The 20029-nt window shown below is 39.2% G+C and overlaps 2 protein-coding genes across 4 annotated transcripts in view; both read left to right on the top strand.

Moving 5' to 3' along the window:
• The first annotated feature begins 5479 nt into the window (after positions 1 to 5479).
• On the top strand, positions 5480 to 9784 carry RIPPLY2 (ripply transcriptional repressor 2). The gene is made up of 4 exons (XM_050788174.1): positions 5480 to 5763; positions 5945 to 6023; positions 6346 to 6410; positions 9515 to 9784. The coding sequence occupies exons 1-4, from the start codon at positions 5669 to 5671 to the stop codon at positions 9660 to 9662; spliced, it is 387 nt and encodes a 128-aa protein (XP_050644131.1). The 5' UTR covers positions 5480 to 5668; the 3' UTR covers positions 9663 to 9784.
• A 2147-nt stretch (positions 9785 to 11931) lies between these two features.
• Positions 11932 to 20029, top strand: part of LOC126952951 (cytochrome b5 reductase 4) — a 104359-nt gene continuing 96261 nt past the window's right edge. The window contains exons 1-2 of one of the 3 annotated variants that reach the window (XM_050788149.1): positions 11932 to 12137; positions 16377 to 16530. In XM_050788149.1, coding sequence (XP_050644106.1) covers positions 12063 to 12137; positions 16377 to 16530 — 229 coding nt within the window. In that variant the 5' untranslated portion in view covers positions 11932 to 12062. Of the gene's footprint in view, positions 12138 to 12179; positions 13510 to 16376; positions 16531 to 20029 lie in introns of those variants that run through there. The other 2 variants (XM_050788151.1, XM_050788150.1) reach the window with 2 other exon arrangements.

Below are 20029 nucleotides of genomic sequence, written 5' to 3' on the forward strand. Positions count from 1 at the left end.
TAGGCCCACAAGCATCATGTATAAGGTAAATTTATAATACTTTCTCTTAGTAAAATATAAAGTTTGGTGGCACAGAGGTCTGTTAGAAGGCAGCTCCATAAAAATATAAGAATTTTGTCAGTTTTGTGCATTTAACGTATCCCAAGATCCTAAAATCGTGCCTGGCACATAGTAGGTGTTCAGTAATACTTGTTAAATAAATGAAGTTTTAAAAAATGCTTGTCCTAATGAACTATTAAGTTTGATCCACCTCATTGGTGTGTTATGAAAAGTGTGTTGATATGTTACATAAAATACATTTTAAAAATGTACTAGTGGAACTCAATATACAATTCTAAAGTAAATTTAAACTGTAAAATGAGTAAGTTATACTTCAGATTATGTTATTTTATGATGCTGTATTTCTTTATATTTACCTTACAGAGCTTTACATCCTCATATTGCGCACAGTTTGGATAAGAAGTATATATCTATGTTCTAAAATAAATATAATGTCGCTGAAAATTGTACTGGCTTTCTCTTCTTTAGGTATAGCTTATAGTTAATATCCTCCTTAATGATTTAGCTAAGAAATTCCATCTTTGAAGGAAATGATAAACAATGCAAAAAAAAAAAAAGCTAAAAGAAAAATAGCATATTGATCTTGGCCTCATGAAAATCAGCTTCAAGATCTCTATAAACAGGCAGCATACATTAAATTAACATATAAACGGTAGGTTTAGGATCTTTCTAATAATTCATATTTCTATTTCTCAGTTGACTTAAATTTGATCAAGTAAAACTCTGGCCATATTTTTATTAATTGGCTCTCCTTTTTTCCAGTAATGCATTTTTTTTTCACAATTTTAAGAAAACTGATATTCTCTCAGATTCATGTCTCATCATTACAGTAGATCCCTCCTTCTCCGTGCCAGAAGTAGTCACCTTGATTAAACTTGTTTCCTGGGAGTTCCCAGACCTGGATTATGGTCATCACTGATTCAAACACTCCATTCTTACGAGGATTCTCTTCAGGGCTATTGCTCTCATTTTTTCCTTCCTCTTTGGAGACCATGAACCATCATCCAGCCCCTGTCTCTCCAGAAGCATCTCCTCTCCTGACTGCTCTCTTCTTTTTATAAGCATACTTTTGTCTTTGCACCCTAAAAACAAGATCCCTTAATGGACCCAACATTCTCTATTTTTCCTCTCAAAAGAGTTGCTCAACTCACTGTTTTGACTTCTTCTTCACCTCTAATCTACAACTCAACTTACTGTAAAAAAAAAAAAAAAAAAAAAAAAAAAAAAAAAAAAAAAAGGTTCTGTCCCTATATAGTCAAATGATACTGTTCTAAAGTCACTTATAATCCCTTATAAGGGGTTATATTGCCAAATCCAATTAACACTTGTCCTTATCTTATGTGACCTCTTGGTAGCCCTGACTGCGTTGGACCTCTCCTGCCTTATTGGAGTTCTTTCATCCCATGTTTCCACCACACCTGCTTTACTGAAACACTTTCGCACCTTGCTTTACTGAAACACTCTCTCATCTCTTCTCTCCTCCTCCCCTTCTTCTTCTTCCTCTTCTTCTTCTTCCTTCCTCTTCCTCTTCTTCTTTTTCTTTCCTCTCTTTCTTTCTCCTCTCTTTCTCTCCCTCTTCCTTCCTTCCTTCTCTCTCTCTTTTTTTTCTTTCCTTCCAGAGTCTTGCTTTGTCACCCCACTGCAGCCCCAACTTCCTGTGCTCAAGTTATCCTCTGCCCTCAGCTCCCTGAGTAGCTTGAACTACAGGCATGAACCACCATGCCTGACTGATTTTTTACATTTTGTTTTATAGAGATGGGCTCTCATTATGTTGCCCAGGCTGGTCTTGAACTCCTGAGCTCAAGCGATCCTTCCATCTTGGTCTCCTAAAGTGCCAGGATTACAGGAGTGAGCCACTGTGACTGGCCTACTGATGCACTTTCTACCAGCTTCACCACTCCTTTTCAGTGAGATGGGGTTTTTTTGTTCGTTTGTTTTATTTTGCATATGTTCTCACCTTACAATCAAATGTTGATCTCTAGGCTACTGTCCTTGGTCCTGGACTCAACCTACACAATTTCCCTGGGAAAACAAATCAATTCCTATTGTTTTAATGGCCATTTTTTTGCTGATGACTCTCACATTTAAATCGTTAGCCTTCAATTCTCTACTAAACTCCAGACCTCATGTCTCCGGTTGTCCCCTGAATATCTTCTCCACCTACATGTTACTGAGCCTTCCAAAGTCTTAGATCTATTCTCAGTTCTTCTCCTTGGGATGACTGTATTTTACATGTAGGAAGGAAGATGAACTGAATATTTAGTAGCCAGAAGGGCAGATGATGGCACTCCTATATGTTGTTTATTTCTGTTTCTCCTCTTTCTGAACACATGGTAGAATTGCACTTCCTTGCTTTTTGAAACTGGTGTGTCATGTGACTAGTTTTAGCCAGTGAAATGTGTGTCCCTTCTAGGCAGAAACCTCTGAAACCTTGTACTCAAATAATTTTATTCTTTTCTCCTTGTACATTCCAGAGGGAAGAGGCTCCACCAGCTTACATCCTTAAGTGAAGATGATGTAGAGCCGACCTCACACCAACCAAAAATGGATATAGGGCATGAGTGAAAAATAAGCCTTTGCTATTTCAAGCCTGTGAGATTTTGGAGTTATTTGTTACCACCAAATAGCCCAGCACATCTGACTGATTTAAGATTCAAAACCAAACTCATTATTTTTTTCCTGCACATCATGAACAGAATAAAACAACACAAGAGAACCTCACCTGCTCTTTATCCTATGCTCCCTGTTTTCTGTGTCTGTGTTTGAGCCATCACCATTTACTCACTTAACCGGGCTAGAAACCTGGGAATATATCCAGACTCCACTTTCAAGTCCACCTACATTTTATGACTCAAGTAATTCTTCAGGTTCTATTTCCTAAGTATCCTTCAAATCCATTGCTTCATCTCCATTCTTAGTGCACATCTTACTATCTCTTGCCCAGACTATTACAGTGGCTGTTTAAATGGACTCCCTGTCTCTAGACTTTCCTAAATCCATTTTCCATATGGCTGCCAGAGTGATTTTTATAAAATGCCATTCCACTTTCCTGCTTAAAATCTTTCATCAGTGCTTACAGAATAAAGTCAAAATGACTTAGCATAGCATTTTAGGCTCTTGATAGTCCAAACCCTTTCTATCTCTTCAGCATCTCTGCTCCAGAGATATCCAGTTCCTTTTCCTCCCACTCCTGAACAACCCAGACAATACCATTCTTTGATTAATTCTTCCAAAAATATCAACTTAGATTTGATTTACTCTAAGAAGGCTTTCCTGGTTATCCCAAACAGACTTAATTTCCTCCCACCTATCTGCCTAAAATGAGCTTTTACTATTGAATGTGTCACTTTAATTTTCTTTTTTTTTTTTTTTTTTTTTTTTTTTTTTTTTTTTTTTTTTTTTTGCTTATGTGTTTATTGTAGTGGCCAGAGTTTGTAATAATTGTAGTCTTCTCAAGGTTAGGAGGAATACCTTACTGTCCTTATCTGGAAAGCACAGTAGTTAGCACATTACAGCCACCTCAAAAAGATTTTTTTTATTTTTTATTTTTATTTTAAGTTCTGTGGTACATGTGCAAGATGTGCAGGTTTGTTACATAGGTAAACATGTGCCATGGTGATTTGCTGCATCTATCAACCCATCACCTAAGTATTAAGCCCAGCATGCATTAGTTATTTTTGCTAATCCTCTCTCTCCTCCCACCCCAACCACTGACGGGCCCAGTGTGTGTTTTCCCCCTGCCTGTGTCCAGGTGTTCTCATTATTCAGCTCCCACTTACAAGTGAGAACATGCAGTAGTTTGGTTTTATGTTCCTGCATTAGTTTGCTGAGGATAATGGCTTCCAGCTTCATCCATGTCCTTGAAAAGGACATAATTTTGTTCCTTTTTATGGCTGCATAGTATTTTGTGTTGTGTATGTACCACATTTTGTTTATCCAGTCTATTACTGATGGGCATTTGGGTTGATTCCCTATGTTTGCTATCGCAAATAGTGCTGCAATGAACACATGCATACAAACATTATGCATGCATCTTCGTAAAATAATGATTGATATTCCTTTGGGTATATACCCAGCAATGGGATTGCTAGGTCAAATGGTATTTCTGGTTCCAGGTCTTCGAGGAATCACCACACCATCTTCCACAATGATTGAACTAATTTACATTATGGAACGGAAATAATAAGACATTTTATCAGAAAGGTTAACATCTGTTAAGGCCTTATATTTTTTACAGAGCTTAAAATCTGTTGAAGGCTTACTATATGTCAGGCACTGCAAAATGCATTCTATAAGCTTTATTTTATTTAGCCTAACAATAGCTGTACGGGATGGAGACATGCGTTAGGTGTCTATCCTTACCGATTTTCTTATCAGAAGCAACCCAAATCTCACCTTCCTGGCAGATAGATCATTAGAGGCTCTTAGCTATTATTATAACTAAATTATTTTCCTATGCAGTAGCTGAATGAAGAGCAGAGACAACTATAGTTTACAATCAAGATTTTTGTCTAAACTTTTAAGAGAAAGTCCAGTTTCATTATTTAAAACATTTTGAAAAAAATCATAACATTTATATATCATCTTTCCCTCGATGCATAACACTTTTTACAAAGTTTAGTGGTAGATAAGTGAGGGGTAACTCAAATCAGAGAAACAGGGGTGCAGACATTTGATTAACTTGTCTCACATCATAACTTTTCAAGATTTCATTATCATTCCACAACACCTGCCCTCAAAAAAGAATTTTGTAATTACCATTGAGTGACAAAATACCAAGTAGTGATAGAGGTGTATAGACGAACTCAAAAGTCATTGTAGAAGGATACTGATAAAATATTGGGAAAAATCACAAAAGACACGAGAAGATAATTTAGAGTTATATGCGCAAATCACATGACTCCAGTCTCTGGCTCTCTTAGCCAGAACACTGAATCTTTTACAATTTACCTCTTGTTGCCAATAATTTTCTATTATCGTCAGATAATAATAGGCTGGCGTATGAACCTAGTTTATCAACACATTTTTTTTTAAAACTGACATTCCTTTCTTAAGGAGTCCATCCATTCACCCAATTAAAAAAAAATTGTTCCAGGAAGAGGAATTAAGTTCATTCCTTTGAATTCTAGTCTGCATCCCAGCTTTTAGAACAGGGGATGCAGAACCAGTTGATTTGCCACAGGTCAAGCAAGTCCTGAGTTTCCAGCGAATCAAGCAATTAACCAGTTACTTGGCCTTTTTGCAGAAATACACAAAACGTGTAGACTCGCTTAATTCCGTCTCCTCTTCACACGGAAATTGGCTGCTCGGGCGAATGTTGTTTTTCACCGCAGCCATGTGTCGAAGGGCGATTAACATTCGCTCGACAGAACCCCATCCCGGGCCATCTGGAAGTTGCACGCGTTCACACCCGGGGCTCAGCCTGGTGCGCCTTCACGCGCAGCCTTTTTGTTTATGCGGTTAGCAGGGGAGAGGGGCGGAGAGGGAGCGAACCTCTCAATGTGCAGCAGGCCGCGAGGGCTATATAAAGCTCGGGTCTCGGACCTACTGGAACTGGCCAAGATTGCCCGCGAGCTGGCAGCGGCCTTCCGCCAGTCTCCGCGGCGCCATGGAGACCGCAAGAGGCGCAGAGGACACAGAGTGTGGAGCCGCGGCGTGCATGGCCACCGACCGCACTACGCGGCGCGCGGCCGCAGACTCCGGGTAGGCTTCTCCGCGCTGCTCTGTGCCTCCCAGCTTCCCCTGTCCCTCCCGCCTGCGCCTCCCCAGCTCCTCCCCTCCACTCTCCATCCCCCACCCCGCGGTGCCAGCGCTCGGCTTCGGTGGATTCTCCCGGGTCTGGGCTCACGTCTCCTCTGCGCGCCTTGTGCTATCCATCCCGCAGATACGCGGGCTTCTGGAGACCCTGGGTGGACGCCGGAGGCAAGAAAGAAGAGGAGACGCCGAACCAAGCCGCGGAGGCGGTGAGTGAGCCACGCGTCTCAGGCCGCGCCTCCCACGGGTGCAGAAGATTGACCAGGGCTCTTGGGACGCAGTGCCGGAGAGAGACATGCGAGACACTGGTCCTGCCTCTCGCTTAACATCCTGCCTGCCACTGGCCATAACGGTGCCGACGCGGCGGATGTGTCCTCTGGAGCGATGGGCCACAGGCACCCAGCCAGGAGCGAGGCTGCTGAGAGCCCTGGGGTTACATTCCCAGCGGGCACGAGGAACACTGGGTCGTGCACATTTCCACTTTCTAGAAGGAGGTGGGTGATAACTGGATTCACTTCCTTTCCTCTTCAGATGCCCGATGGCCCTGGAATGACCGCAGCTTCAGGAAAGCTTTCGCAATTCAGGCACCCAGTCAGGTGAGTGACAGGCCTCCCCAAAGGTCTCCCGCTCCTCCAGCCCCAGGGAGGAGCCAGGGGCATCGCACAGCCCAGCTCCGCAGCTGGTCCTGCAGCCTCTCTCTCTCTGAAAATCTGGCTTCAAGGTTACTTATCTTCTCACTCGCAGAGATCCGTTACTCATCAAATTGAAAAAGGTAAGGGCTCACGGTTTCACGTAAAGGGACCATTGATCAATACATATTCAATGAACTTGATGAATATATTACGAAGAGGGAAAGGGGATGCTATGGTAAAAGAGCGGTGACATCTTGTGCTGGCAAAACAGTTTTTGTTTTTAAATCCTAAAGGGTTCGAATGAAACTGACTTGGCATCAGGCAGTGTGTATGCTGCTTTTGTCTTGCAATCTGCAAGGAAGAATGGGATTAGCAGTTACAGTCTTACAGCAAATCAAGTTTGCCGTGTAGGAGAAAATAGAAATGCAATGAAAATCCTAAAGATTACTGAGGGTGGTTATAGAAAGGGTCAAAAGTTATTTAACATGAGGAGCTAGTTCACTGTTCCTAGCCACTTCAGGAAGTCAGCCTTTATCTAAGATTCTTTGTCACTTTTATCAGGTGAAATGTTAATAATTCTGCAGTTTTCCTGCCTCCTAGAGCTGTTAAATGAAGAGCTGAATGATGTTTGTAAAGTGCCCGTGGTGATAAATAGCACATAGAATTCATTACATCTAATTTCCTACCATGTACTAGCACTAGTGAAGCATACAGAAAAAAGTCGTCAAAGCACATGGCAAGTGTTGTAATGGAGTTTAGTTTGGTTAGTTTTACAAGTATGGGCATGGCACGAAGTGCCTAAATCTGTGAGTGGTAGGGGGAAGGGTCAGGGAAGTGTATATTATAAGTAGTTGTTACCTGGCTGAGTCTTGGAGAAGTTAATCAGATGAATGGGAAGTGGGAGCAAAAGAAATAGCACTGGAAAAGAGAAGCAGGATCATGAAACAGTGTGGCTCCTTGTGGGAACTCCAAGGAGTTTAGGTGTGTGAAGTTGTGGTCATTTCAGCAGGGTAATCAGATGCCAGATCTTGTATACTCTTGTACAGAGTTTTGTCTTGATCCTGTTTGTAGTGTTGGGAACCCATGGGCTTTATTCCGAAGGTAGTCTTGGGGGTTATACGTTAAATAGGCTTAGGACATCAAAAGTAAAACTGGAAGTTCTGCAATTTTTCAGGTAAGAAATGATGACAAACCATTGTAAGACACGAGAAGTGAGGATGGGACTGGATGAATCTAGGAAATACTTAGATGACAAAATAGATTAGGCTTTATAATGTATTGGATATGGTAGATGAAGAAGAGGTAAAAACCAGAATGGCTCCTAAGTTTGTAGCTGGTGATCAGGTGAATGCTGTACTAAAAGAATGGAAATTAGGGCCGAAAACAGATTTGGGAGGTGAGACCATGAGTCAAGTTTTCCACTTATCATATTTAATGTGCCTACGGGGCATCCAAAGAGTGATATCCAGTAGAGAGCTGCATACGTAAGTTAGGGGCCCAGAGTCAAGATCTTAAGTGGAAATACAGACTTGGGAGTCCGTGGTAAATGTAGGGTGGGGAAATCATGACAGTGGGCCAGGTAATCCTAGTTTGTTTAGAGGGAGGGCTGATGTTCTCAATGAAAACCTGAGGGAAGGCCAGCATCTAACCAGTACACAAAGCAAGAGAGGTCCGCAAAGGAGACTGAGAAGAATCAGAACAGAAAGAAACTCAGAAAAGTATGTGGGCCCTGGGAGAAGAATGGCCAACAGTGAGAAATTCTGGAGAGAGTATCATAATGACTAAACAGCATTCTTTGGGTTTGCCAGTTCCAGTTACCCATTAGAAAATAAATTGTTTCTTATATAAGAAATTCCCTTCTTTTCTGAAGTATGGATACAACTTAATTACGCTTCTCTTACATTTTATTTTTATTCATTTATATTTTGACTAATGTGGTGTGTTTTTTTTTTTATTCAGCTGCAACTTCAGCTGTCAACTTTTTGAGGGTAGGGACCATGATTTATTCATCTTTAAATTGTGAATTATGTTGGCACAAGGGATCACTGAAATATTTATTGAATGACTGAATAATTGATAGTTACTTGTTTAAGCATCAAAAACATAAACGTTTTATGATTTTTGCTGGAAACATTTATAAACTACATTGTTTTTCTGCCTTTTAAAGTGGAGCATACTGAACATAATGTAATCTTTCATTTGTTGGAATGACTCCACTGTATGAATATATGGGCTGTTTATCCTACACGAAAATGACTGCACTGTACACGGTGATTCAGCCTTATCTCTCCTCTTTCTTTTCCTTGATGAAGACCAGAAGGCAAGATTAGTATCTGTCAGATTTTTGAAATTCTGAGGTAATCATACTTGCATGCCAGTTATTTGTATAAAACATATATAATTTCTCAATATTTCATATGATATTCACAAATGTAGTTGAATGAGGAGAAGACAGGCAGATAGAATCAAAGTTGAGGTCAGAAGTAGTCTTTCTATGCCTCAAGTTGTGAGTGCATAGACAAAATTTTTAAAATACTGGTTTTTATACATTTCTAAACTTACATTGTCTACTTCTGTAAGAGTTATATCTGTGAGTTTTAAGTAAGATAATAGGTAATTTCCACCTTTTTGTAAGGTGCATAATATTTCGTCATCTTTATAAAGCTGGATATCATCAGAGTTTTTAATGTACTGGTAGAACTCAATTCATTTTTTCCAAAGGAATTTAGAAACTGTAAGACAAATCTTCTATATATTATAAGAATAAATATATCCATAAGGCACAAAGTAAGGTAAACATTGATCTTATGCTTATCCAGGGTTTAGTGTGAATTTGATACAATTTACAGCTTGAAAAAAGACTGAAAATAATCAAACAGTTATTGATACTTGGGCAAGTAGATTCCATGAAAGCTGTGATAGTAGCATATTTTAACTCTATATCTTAAGGCTATATCCAAATGTATAAGTCAATTGTTAAATATATGGAGCTCTTGAAAATTTGACCATTTCATGAGTTTAAAGATTCTGAATGTGAAAAAATAAAACATGTTGTCTGCTTCTTTCAGACTATTTTGGCCAAAATCAAAGTGTTATGATTACTTATATCAAGAAGCAGAAGCTCTTCTGAAAAATTTTCCAATTCAAGCCACAATTTCATTTTACGAAGATTCTGATAGTGAAGATGAAATTGAGGAGCTGACCTGTGAAAATTAATCTGATTAGCTACTTTTGATTATATCCAGAGCTTTTAGGGTTTAAATTTAGTGTACAAATGTATCATAATTATTTTAAGCTAATTTATTTGTATATAAATTATTAATAAAGTGAAATATTTTATAATTAATCTGGTATTTGGCCTTTTTTTATCCCTACACTAGAATTGAATGTTGGAATCTAAAATAGGTGCCATCTACAAATGTCTTGATTGCATCATAAATATTTGGCGCTTACAAAGAATAAATTTTTCTCTTCATTAAATTGCAAATTTATATTTAGTTATAATTTTGCAAAGAATGACAGTATTTAATTCTCAAGACTGAATCTTTTAACATCTGCTATTTCCTACTGATGCCAGTTGGATGTTGTAGCTACAGATTAGTATTATCTTATTAGATAATGAAGAAAATAGCCTTATGTTAGAAATCACTCATTTATTAGTAAAGATTTTTTAGCAGGTGGAAAAAACACATTAAATCATTATCTGTAATTGAAAAAGGGAATCAATCTTAGGGCTCTTAAATTATAGATATTTTACATAAATGATGAGCAAAGTAACTCTTATGTTAATACTCCTTTTCAGTCCTTAAATCCAGTAGTAAAATAGTATTGATATTTAATACTTAATGTACTACATCGAGGGATCCCTAGAATTAAAACAAAATGTTTAAATTTGAGTGATTGATATGGAGTCTAAAAAAGTGGAGTCTAAAGGCCAGAAGTTGATAGTATCTTCCATTTCTGTAGGGGAGATAAGAAATTTGGAAAGTGTGGAACATTCTTCAACAATATTAACTTATCCTTGTTCTGGTTCTCTGCTTTTGTTATTCTTGTGCAAAAGTTTTCTCATGAGAAGTGAAATAAGTCTCAGTGATTAGTTTTTCTTATGTAGACTCTAGAAGAATATGTCATCATTTAATGAGAGAGAGAGAACACTGCAGCAGTTTGCAAGGTCAAAGTAATACAGTTAATTATAGCCATGAGGTTCTTTTAGCTCAAATTCAGTCTTCTTGTAATAAGCATTTCAATTGCAAATAAAAATGGATAGAGGTGAATGTCATAGGTGGCTAAGGAGCTAAGAAATGCCTCTTATTTGAATGGCTACATATAGTCACACACTTTTTCTTCTGATTTAAAAGATTCTACAAACATAACCTTGATTTTTAGTCACTTTAAGAACTAAGTAGTTAAACAGAGAAAGTTTAAAGCATGACAATATGTTCAGAGTTAGGAAAAGTTAGTAATTAAAGGAGGATGGGGAGGATTATTTAAAACTATGTTTCTTCTGAAAACTTTCTCCCTCATTGGATTCTACTCTCAAGATCTATGTGCTTCCCAAGGGACACACAAAACAAACAAACAAACAAACAAACAGAAAAATCAGATTTTGAGCATTAGAGCCTGGTGTTTACCTACAGTGTTTGTCCTTTTCCCATTAATATGTTGGAATAGTACGAACAGCCACTGCCACTTATTCAGTACCTAATATTAACCAGGCACCGCAGTATGTAGTTTACATATGACCCTTTAATCTTTAATAAACCCATTATGCAGATGGGGAAAATGAGACTTTGAGATACTAAAGTAACTTTTATAAGACAGTTCAGTCATTAAGTGCAGAGATGGCATCCAAACCAAATCTGACTTTTAAACGTTACTTCATCACCACAGCTGGAGGTGAGCCGCATCAGTACACAACTCCCAGGGAAGACAGGAAGTTACATAAGGAGGGAGAATTTGTGAGTGGGTGAATAGAGCAGAAGGAGACTTTACTAATGTCTTTCGCGCATTCATCAGTCCTTAGCATGCTTAAAGTTGAGGTTTAAGGATGCTTAAAGGTGAGGTTTTCTTCTTACCCCACAGTAGTGGCTGTTGACATTTGATATTTTTGCTCTTAAAGGTGTGAGGTGCTTTTTCCAGTACAGTCTAGTGCCTTACAGGAAAGAATTTCAGAGAAACTAAAATGCGTTTTTATCCATATTTCAAATAGTGTATTTTATTCCATATTTCAAGTAGTGCGATGGTACTGCTTAACAATGAACACACATTGCTGTTCCGGGTTAGCAGGATTAAGAATTTGTTCCCAGATTCGGTCAGCACCAAGGCTAAGGAACAGCTTCACTCTCTAATCTTTCCACGAAATAGCTGTCACCTTGCTCCGGTGCTGAAGTGCGGGACGCGGAACTAACTGAGCATGCGTACTTCCTCCCTGCCGGCCCTCCCTCCGCCCCGTTGGCTCCGCCCTCCGCGGACGTGCTGCGTCATAGCGCGTCTCACCCCTGGCGACCCCGGAAGTGGGTCGGGGGCTTGGCCTCTGCCCGGCCACAGAGCCGGAGCTGGAGGTACTATCCCGTCCGGCGGCGAACCCCGGGCAGGGCCCGGGGCTGGAGTTTCAAGATGCTGAACGTCCCTTCCCAGTCTTTCCCGGCCCCCAGGTCGCAGCAGCGTGTAGCCTCCGGGGGGCGTAGCAAGGTAAGCGGGTGGCTCCGTGAGTCTCTCCCCTCGCTGCGTTTCGCGCTCCGGCAGTCTGTTCTCTCCTTCCGCCCCAACTCCCAGCTCATGTACACCTCTCTAAGCTGTCGTTCCCTGCTATCCTTGCCTACAACCTCTTTTTGATCCCACTCTGTCTACAGTCCCTAAACTCTCCTTATCTCCCTCCCTTTCCCCTTGTAGCCCCTCTTATTTCTGGTCCTTTATCTCGATCTATCTGTTCCCTTCCTCCAAGTCCTTTCCCGCGATTTCAATTTATATGACAGAGCCAGGCACTGTGCTTGCGGTATTATAGGCGCTTGGTATTAGCCTCCTTCCCTCAACCTCATCTCCTCGCTGGTCTTTTGTTCTTCACTGCCTGAAGGAGTTGTACCACATCACTCGATGTGGGTTCCCTTGCAGGAGGGAAAGGCTTGGCGGTGGCGATAGTGACCGTCTGTGCAAGGATGGGGGCTTGAGCTGGGGAGCTAGGTCAGGTTTACAGACACTATCCAAGTCATACTGCCTTTCTTTCTTCCCCTGGTACCTGATTGTTTTATCATTGCCTTTTTACTGTTATCACTTGCTAACTTTGAAGCAAATATAATACTCTTGAGTTTTTGTTGAGCACAGTTGCTATTAGCAACAGGTGGAATACTGTGCAGATATATTCTGTATTTGCAAAATTCAATAAAAATTGTGTTCTTTGTTCTTTTGCGTTGTTTGTTCCTGTTTATGTGTTAGTTCCTCATTCTGTAACCGTATCTTTATCTTTTGTTTGTGACACTTCCACCTACTTGGGCCACTCGGTTAACTCTTGAGTCTTAGCATCATTTGGAACCCTTGTCGATTTTCTTATTTTTCTCCACTTATATTTGGCGTTCTGATTCTAGTTCAGAATGAATATAGGTTCAGGGATCTGTAGTTTTCATTAGCTTTCCAGAGATTTCTTAAGTACTTTTTATAGGTGGCCATGTATATTTTTAGTGCTTTACATGTATTAACTTTAATCTTCACAATTATCCTGTGAAGTGAAAGCTTTTATTGTCTCTATTTCACAGAAAAGGAAACTGGCTAAGAAATGTTGCCTTAAATTGCTTAGGCTTGTGTTGTGGTTCTGCTGTGAGATTTCATTACTGATTCATATGTCAATCATCTAGCCATCCAGGCATGTATATTTTTCTCACTGGTTTTTGACCTGTTTCTTGAAGCTAAATACTTGATTGAATAACATAGTCTTTCCAGAGAGAATCTCTGAATTAGAATATGAGTTGCTGCTCTTCTTCGTTAAAAATACCAACTATGTTCTTAGCATCCATTTAAAGGAGAAAACTTAGAAGCAAACCAAAAAGTCACACAGATGGCGATGGCAAAGGTGAGTCTTTGGTCCAAAAAGAGAGCACAATAAGATTATTGTGCAATTCTAAGGAAAACTCAGACTCCACTCTTTTTCCTCTTTTCTTTGTGAAACAAGATGATGCTGAGAATGTAAAAACTGAGTCAGGTTTGGATGAAATGGGTAGAAGTTGAGAAAATAGAACCTAGTTGGGAAGGTTGGGAGCATGCAGCAGGTTCTCAAATAATGTTGTTTCATTCAACAGCATTAAGTTATAATATCGATGAGAAAAAAAAATTCGTTTCACCCGGGGCCACTGTCTTTGGCACACTCTAACTGTGTCTGCATAGGTTTTCTCTGGGTACTCTAGTTTCCTACTACAACCCAAAGATATGCAGGTTAGGTTAATTGATGTGTCTAAACGGTCCCAGTCTGTGTGAATGTTGGGTGTGTATGAGTGTGCCTTGCCGTAGGATGGCATCCTGTCCAGGGTCGATTCCTGCCTTGCTCCCTGAGCTACTGGGATAGGCTCTGACTACCTGTGACATTGAACTGGAATAGTTGGGTAAATAATTATCTTATTGTTTTTTAATTAATCTTTCTTAAATGTATATATAGCTAACATTTCTTTCAGTGTTTAATATTAGAAGTATTTTGGTCTTTATTTAGAAGTCTGGTGATGTTTTTGTGACCAGAAATATGCTGCAGGAACTTTTGTTTATGTCAGTTAACCCATGGTAAAATTAGTTTCGTTGTACATAATTTAGTTTCCAAGCACCTGTTGACCAGCTTAAGTGAGGACTTACTGTAATTTTTTAAAGGCACAGATTTTGAAGTGAGAAAGACCTAGATTCTTTCACCATATCTGCCAGTTAATCTCTTTGAGTCTGTTTCCTCAGATGTAAATGAGAATAACAGTACCCATATTATAGGATTGTTCATAGGATTCAATGAGGTAATGTTTCTCTTACCACAGCCTTGGTAAGCACTCAGTAAATGCCACTTGTCCTGAGGCTTTTATTTAGATCTCACAGACTTGAGTGTGACACAGAATATGCACTCAACATATGATAGTGATTATTTCTATTAATACCAGTGAACAAATAGTTATTGAGAACCTACTATATGCTGGAGTTTGTGGTCGCTGATTTCACGGTGTTTAGTCTCATAGGTTGCACGAAATAGTAAACATTCAGTTATAATGTCATAAGTACTACAATAGGGTGTTATGACCACAAAGGAGTTGAGGATCAGAGAAGCCTTCCAGAGGAATTAATGGGAGTTGGGGTGAGGTTGATCCCTGCAGAGGAAGCAACTCTACCATAAGCAAGTACTTGACAGCAATCATGGAGTCAAATAATCAGTTCCCATTTGGCCAAGTATATAATGGAGAAGAGCAAAAGTTAGAACGTGGAGCTAGTGCAGTCAACTGTGACCAGATTGTGAAGACCTGGTAAATCCCTAGGGAATTATTATAAGGTAACCTGAGGAGCCACTGAGGGAGGGAGAACCTTTGATTAGATTTGCATTTCGGAAAGCTTGCTTTAACTATCCTGTGGATTATGGAATAGAGAGAGGTGAGTGATTTTCGTTTGGGATGGGAAAGGTCATTTTCTCACACTTCATTTATTGGGATCAAATGACCTAGAGTTTCAGTGATAGCCAGAATGGAATGATGTAGATTGATAGGATGGAATGTGAAAGGCACCACAGACCCATTAACTTGGTTAGTTTGGGAGTAAATGGATATCTAAAATAGGTGTGATTCAGATAAGTGAAATATGTAAACGTCCTTGAATGTGTCTGCTTTTACATTAAACATTCTTCTGTTACTACATTACAAATTAGTCAGACAAGCTTAGTTCCATAGAGATATCTTGAAAATGTTCTGGTCAAAGTACTAATAATACTTCTCATCTGAAAACATTGAAAATGTGTTTTATAAAACAAAATAAAAACCCAAACCATCCTGTTATTAAGTTCCCTGGGCAAGGGGCCTCATAAGGTTTCAGGCTCTTTACCATCACATGCAAAGACAATTCTTTGCTCAAGGGCTGTATAGAAACAGGTGCAGGCCATAGTTTGCCACCCCTTCCCTATAGTGTTGTTTTCCATTATTTGATAAACTTTGTTACTCAATGGATTCTTAGATAAGATTGCTATCTAATGATTTCTAAAAGTCTGTTTATATTGACAGTTCAGAAAATCAACTATAGTTAATTGTTTCTTTATCTTTTCTTCTGTCAAATCTCTTTTGATTTTTAAGGTGAAGAAATTTTGGTCCAAACTGGTGACTGTAACATATTAATGTCAGAGCCAGGACCAGAACCTGTTTTCTGGTTTCTGGTTCAATATCATTCTTGTTATATGGTCAGCCCTGTGTAGCCCTCTTTTCTGACTCCAAGGATTGAACCAACTGTGGATCAAAAATATTTGGGAAAAAAAAAGTTAAAAAGAACAATACGACAATAAAAAAAAGGACTTATAAAATAATATAATACAACAGCCATTTACATAGCATTTACTTTGCTTTAGGTATTATTAGTAATCTAGAGATTATTTAAAGTATATGGCAGGATGTTCATAGTTATATGTCAGTACTTTGACATTTTATATGAGACACTTGAGCATCTGGATTTTGATATAGGGTAGGGGGAAGTCCTGGGACCAGTCCCCCGTGGATACTGATGGACTGCTGTACTGTGACATCAATATGGTGAAAATTTGTGTGATAGAATTTCTAAGCCCTACCTTTTATAATTCAAATACAGCATAAACAATATTGACAGTCTCTTAAAGCTGTAAAAGGATTTATAGAATTGTTAGATTTGAGTTTTATTATCTTTTAAAATGGAATTAAAACTAATGAAGAAGCTAGATTTAATTCTTTCTTTTTCCATTTTTAGGTACCTTTAAAACAGGGCAGAAGCCTTATGGATTGGATTCGCCTGACCAAAAGTGGAAAGGATCTAACAGGATTAAAAGGCAGGTTAATTGAAGTAACTGAAGAAGAACTTAAGAAACACAACAAAAAAGATGATTGTTGGATATGCATAAGAGGTAGGTGGTATTTATTAAGTCCTTCAAAAAATGTTGACTGAACTTTCCAATTATGATGCTATATAACCTCATAGTCATGTTATTTTAAACATGAATTGACAATTATTTAACAAAAATATGTCCTGTGCTTAACAATAATTTATATAATTCTGACTTTGGATAGTATTTCTTCCTTAAGTAACCATTATATTCTGATGCAGAAAACAGTGAACTTCTGATATGAAAAAGTTTTTCTTGCTTCCTTGTACTGCATTTCCTTTGAAAGGAAACAAGCATTTGCCAGGCAATATAGTACAAAATTATTTGGTAAAATCCAGTTTATGTAGCAATAACTTTCTGTCTCAGAGCCTTATAACAGAATTCTGTTGGAAAAAAAAAAAATCTCTGAGAATCTAAAGTAAACCTGAAAGTCTTGCATTAAAATCAGATCTTCAGTTTTCACTTGCAGCAATTTTTGTTACATGGTGTATGTTTCTTAGCAATATTAATTACTTGATTTTGTTTAGCTCAGAGTATTAGAAACTCCAAATTTGATATAAATGTATTGGAGGAGGTGAGCAGACAGACAAGAGGGTAGCTGATAAAAGCTGACTTTGTAGTAGCCAACTACCTGACATCTAGTAGGGGAACAAAAATAAAAATGAAGGGCATCCAACTATACCATGAGGCTCCATACATGGTTAACTGTGTTTACCATCTGTTTAGAGAGGAAGGGAAATACATCATTTTTGTTCTTAGTGCAATTGTAATTTTATCACTGTGTAATTTTGGTTTGTTGTCAGTTATCCTGACTACACTATAACCTGTATGAGGGCAGGGACATTGTTGGTCTTACTGCTTTGTCACTAGTGGCTGGCACATAGAGGCCATTGACTTGTATTTGTTCAACGAGTGTAATACTTACTTTTAAGAAGTATGGTTACTTAAAGAGGTGTCTGGTAGTTTTCACAGTGGATTGGTGATATCAACAGATATCAACACCAGTAAATGCTAAATTAATTTTCCATGGATCCCGTAACAAAGGACCACAAACTAGGTGGCTTAAACAACAGAAATTTGTCTCATAGTTCTTGATGGCTAGAAGTCTGTGATCAAGGTGTCAGCAGGGTTGGTTCCTTCTGAGGACTGAGTAACAATTTGTTCCATGCCTCTCACCTAGCTTCTGGTGGTTTGCTGGCAATCTTTGGAGTTTCTTGGCTTATAGAGCATTACCCTAATATCTGACTTCATCTTCACATGACATATTCCCTATGTGCTTGTCTGTGGTCAGATTTTCTGTTTTTATATGGGCGCTAGTCATACTCAATTAGGGACCTCCCCTACTCCAGTGTGACCTCATATAATTTTGCATCTGCAACAACCCTATATCCAAATAAGGTCATATTCTGAGCTACTGATGGTTAGGACTTCAACCTATGAATTTGGGGAGACACAGTTCAACCCATAGCAGACACAATTAGAGTGTGAAATTTTCAGTGGCAAAGGGTATGGAAACTTCCAGCAGGTGATGACATAGTTTGTATTGAGACATAATAGGTGTTCAACTACCCAAAGTTCCTCAGAGACATACAAATGTGAATGGTACCAACAATCTGGAATGAGGATTCTGGCAGGTGCAAAAAGATCTTTTTGACATTTTATAGGGTTTTTGCCACCCTCTTTATCCTTCCTTCATGCTCCCTACCTGTTTACCAGCTGCAAGTAACTGGTACAAAATGACTTCCCCATTGTGCCTGAGTGTTTTCCACTAGATAGGAGGAAGTCAAGATTAGCTTCCCAAGAACACCTTTCAGCTGGCCTAGGCTGCAGGCATGCCTGAGTTCTGTTTCTGCACTAAGAAACCACTTATTCAAAAATTCGATTATGTGAACCTCTCATGTCCTAGTGATATTAGATAATTGAGGCATTATTAGAATATAGTTAGACTTTATTATTCATATGATGTATTGATGGGGACAAGGGACTGGATTGCTGTGTTTGAAAAGTAATACAGGTTGAATATCCCTTATCCAAAATGCTTGGGATCAGAAGTATTTTGAATTTGGGATTTTTTCAAATTTTGGAATATTTGCATTATATACTTACTGGTTGAGCATCCCAAATCCAAAGACTGGAAATCTAAAAGGCTCTATTGAGTGTTTCTATTACATATGTTGGAGCTCAAAAAGTTTCAGATTTTGGAGCATTTCAGATTTATAAATTTGGGATACTCAACCTCTACACTGCTCCCAGTTCCGTATCCTCTGTAATGATTTGAACGTATAGCACTTTGTGTGATAAGGTTGTTGATTTAATCATGAATTTTTTTTTTTTTTTTTTTTTTTTTAGAGGAGATAGGATCTCGCTTTGTCCCCTAGGCTGGAGTGCAGTGGCTCCATCTTGGCTCACTGTGTCCTTGACCTCCTGGGCTCAAGTATTCCTCCTGTCTCACCCTTCTAAGTAGCTAGAATGACAAGTGTGCACCACCATGCCCAGCTATTTATTTTTTATATTTTTCTAGAGATAGGGGCTTGCTCTGTTGCCCAGGCTGGTCTTGAACTCCAGGTCTCAAGCAGTCCTCCTGCCTCAGCCTCACAAAGTGCTGGGATTGCAGGCATGAGCTGCCATACATGGCCATGAATTTTTTAGAAGTTTCTTCTGGGGAACATGTTCTACTCTATTAACAGTAAGACATTTTCCCCTCTTGGTAGAAATAAGATGTGTCTTTTTTATCTTTTTGACAGTTTGGTCTTTTATTTTATCAAGAAACACTCAGTTTAGACCTTGCTGATGGAGGAAGGATAAATGACTATTAGCAGGCAGAGTGAAGCTCCTTAAGAGGGCTACAAAGTATAAGTGATACCAGACTGTTGAAAGGGAGACACATGAGTTAGGAAAATCAGGGATGCTTTTGTGGTAGAGATAAGCCTTGAAGCAGTAGGCAGGATTTCAACAGGAAATGAGGAAGTGCACTCAGATGGAAGGAAAGGCCTGAACAAAGGAACAAAAACAGGAAAGTTTGAGGTGTTCTGGAGCTTAGGTTAATTGTTGGAGAATTATAAGAAAGAAGGCTGGAAAGGTGTGTTAGGTCAGATTGTGGACAACCTTGAAAGCCAGACTGGGAAATGTGTTCCTCATATAGATGGCAGTGTGTACTCTTGAAGGGATTTGAATGTGGGGACAGTGTTATAAGAGTATGCCTTGGAAAGATTAATCTGGTGGTAGGTGTGGTGAATTGAAATGGGATAAGGAAAGCATTTATTTTCGTTTTTTTTTTTTTTTGAGACGGAGTCTCGCTCTGTTGCCCAGGCTGGAGTGCAGTGGCCGGATCTCAGCTCACTGCAAGCTCCGCCTCCCGGGTTCCCGCCATTCTCCTGCCTCAGCCTCCCAAGTAGCTGGGACTACAGGCGCCCGCCACTGGGCCCGGCTAGTGTTTTGTATTTTTTAGTAGAGACGGGGTTTCACCGTGTTAGCCAGGATGGTCTCGATCTCCTGACCTCGTGATCCACCCGTCTCGGCC

This window comes from Macaca thibetana, chromosome 4 (assembly GCF_024542745.1).
Source record: "Macaca thibetana thibetana isolate TM-01 chromosome 4, ASM2454274v1, whole genome shotgun sequence".
Taxonomy (NCBI): domain Eukaryota; kingdom Metazoa; phylum Chordata; class Mammalia; order Primates; family Cercopithecidae; genus Macaca; species Macaca thibetana.

Bases quoted from the DNA above. Each gene is read 5' to 3' on its own strand.
- RIPPLY2 (XM_050788174.1), top strand. From the start codon at position 5,669: ATGGAGACCGCAAGAGGCGCAGAGGACACAGAGTGTGGAGCCGCGGCG. The intron at 5,764-5,944 runs GTAGGCTTCTCC...TCCATCCCGCAG, and splicing joins CGCGCGGCCGCAGACTCCGG to ATACGCGGGCTTCTGGAGAC. The intron at 6,024-6,345 runs GTGAGTGAGCCA...TTTCCTCTTCAG, and splicing joins CGAACCAAGCCGCGGAGGCG to ATGCCCGATGGCCCTGGAAT.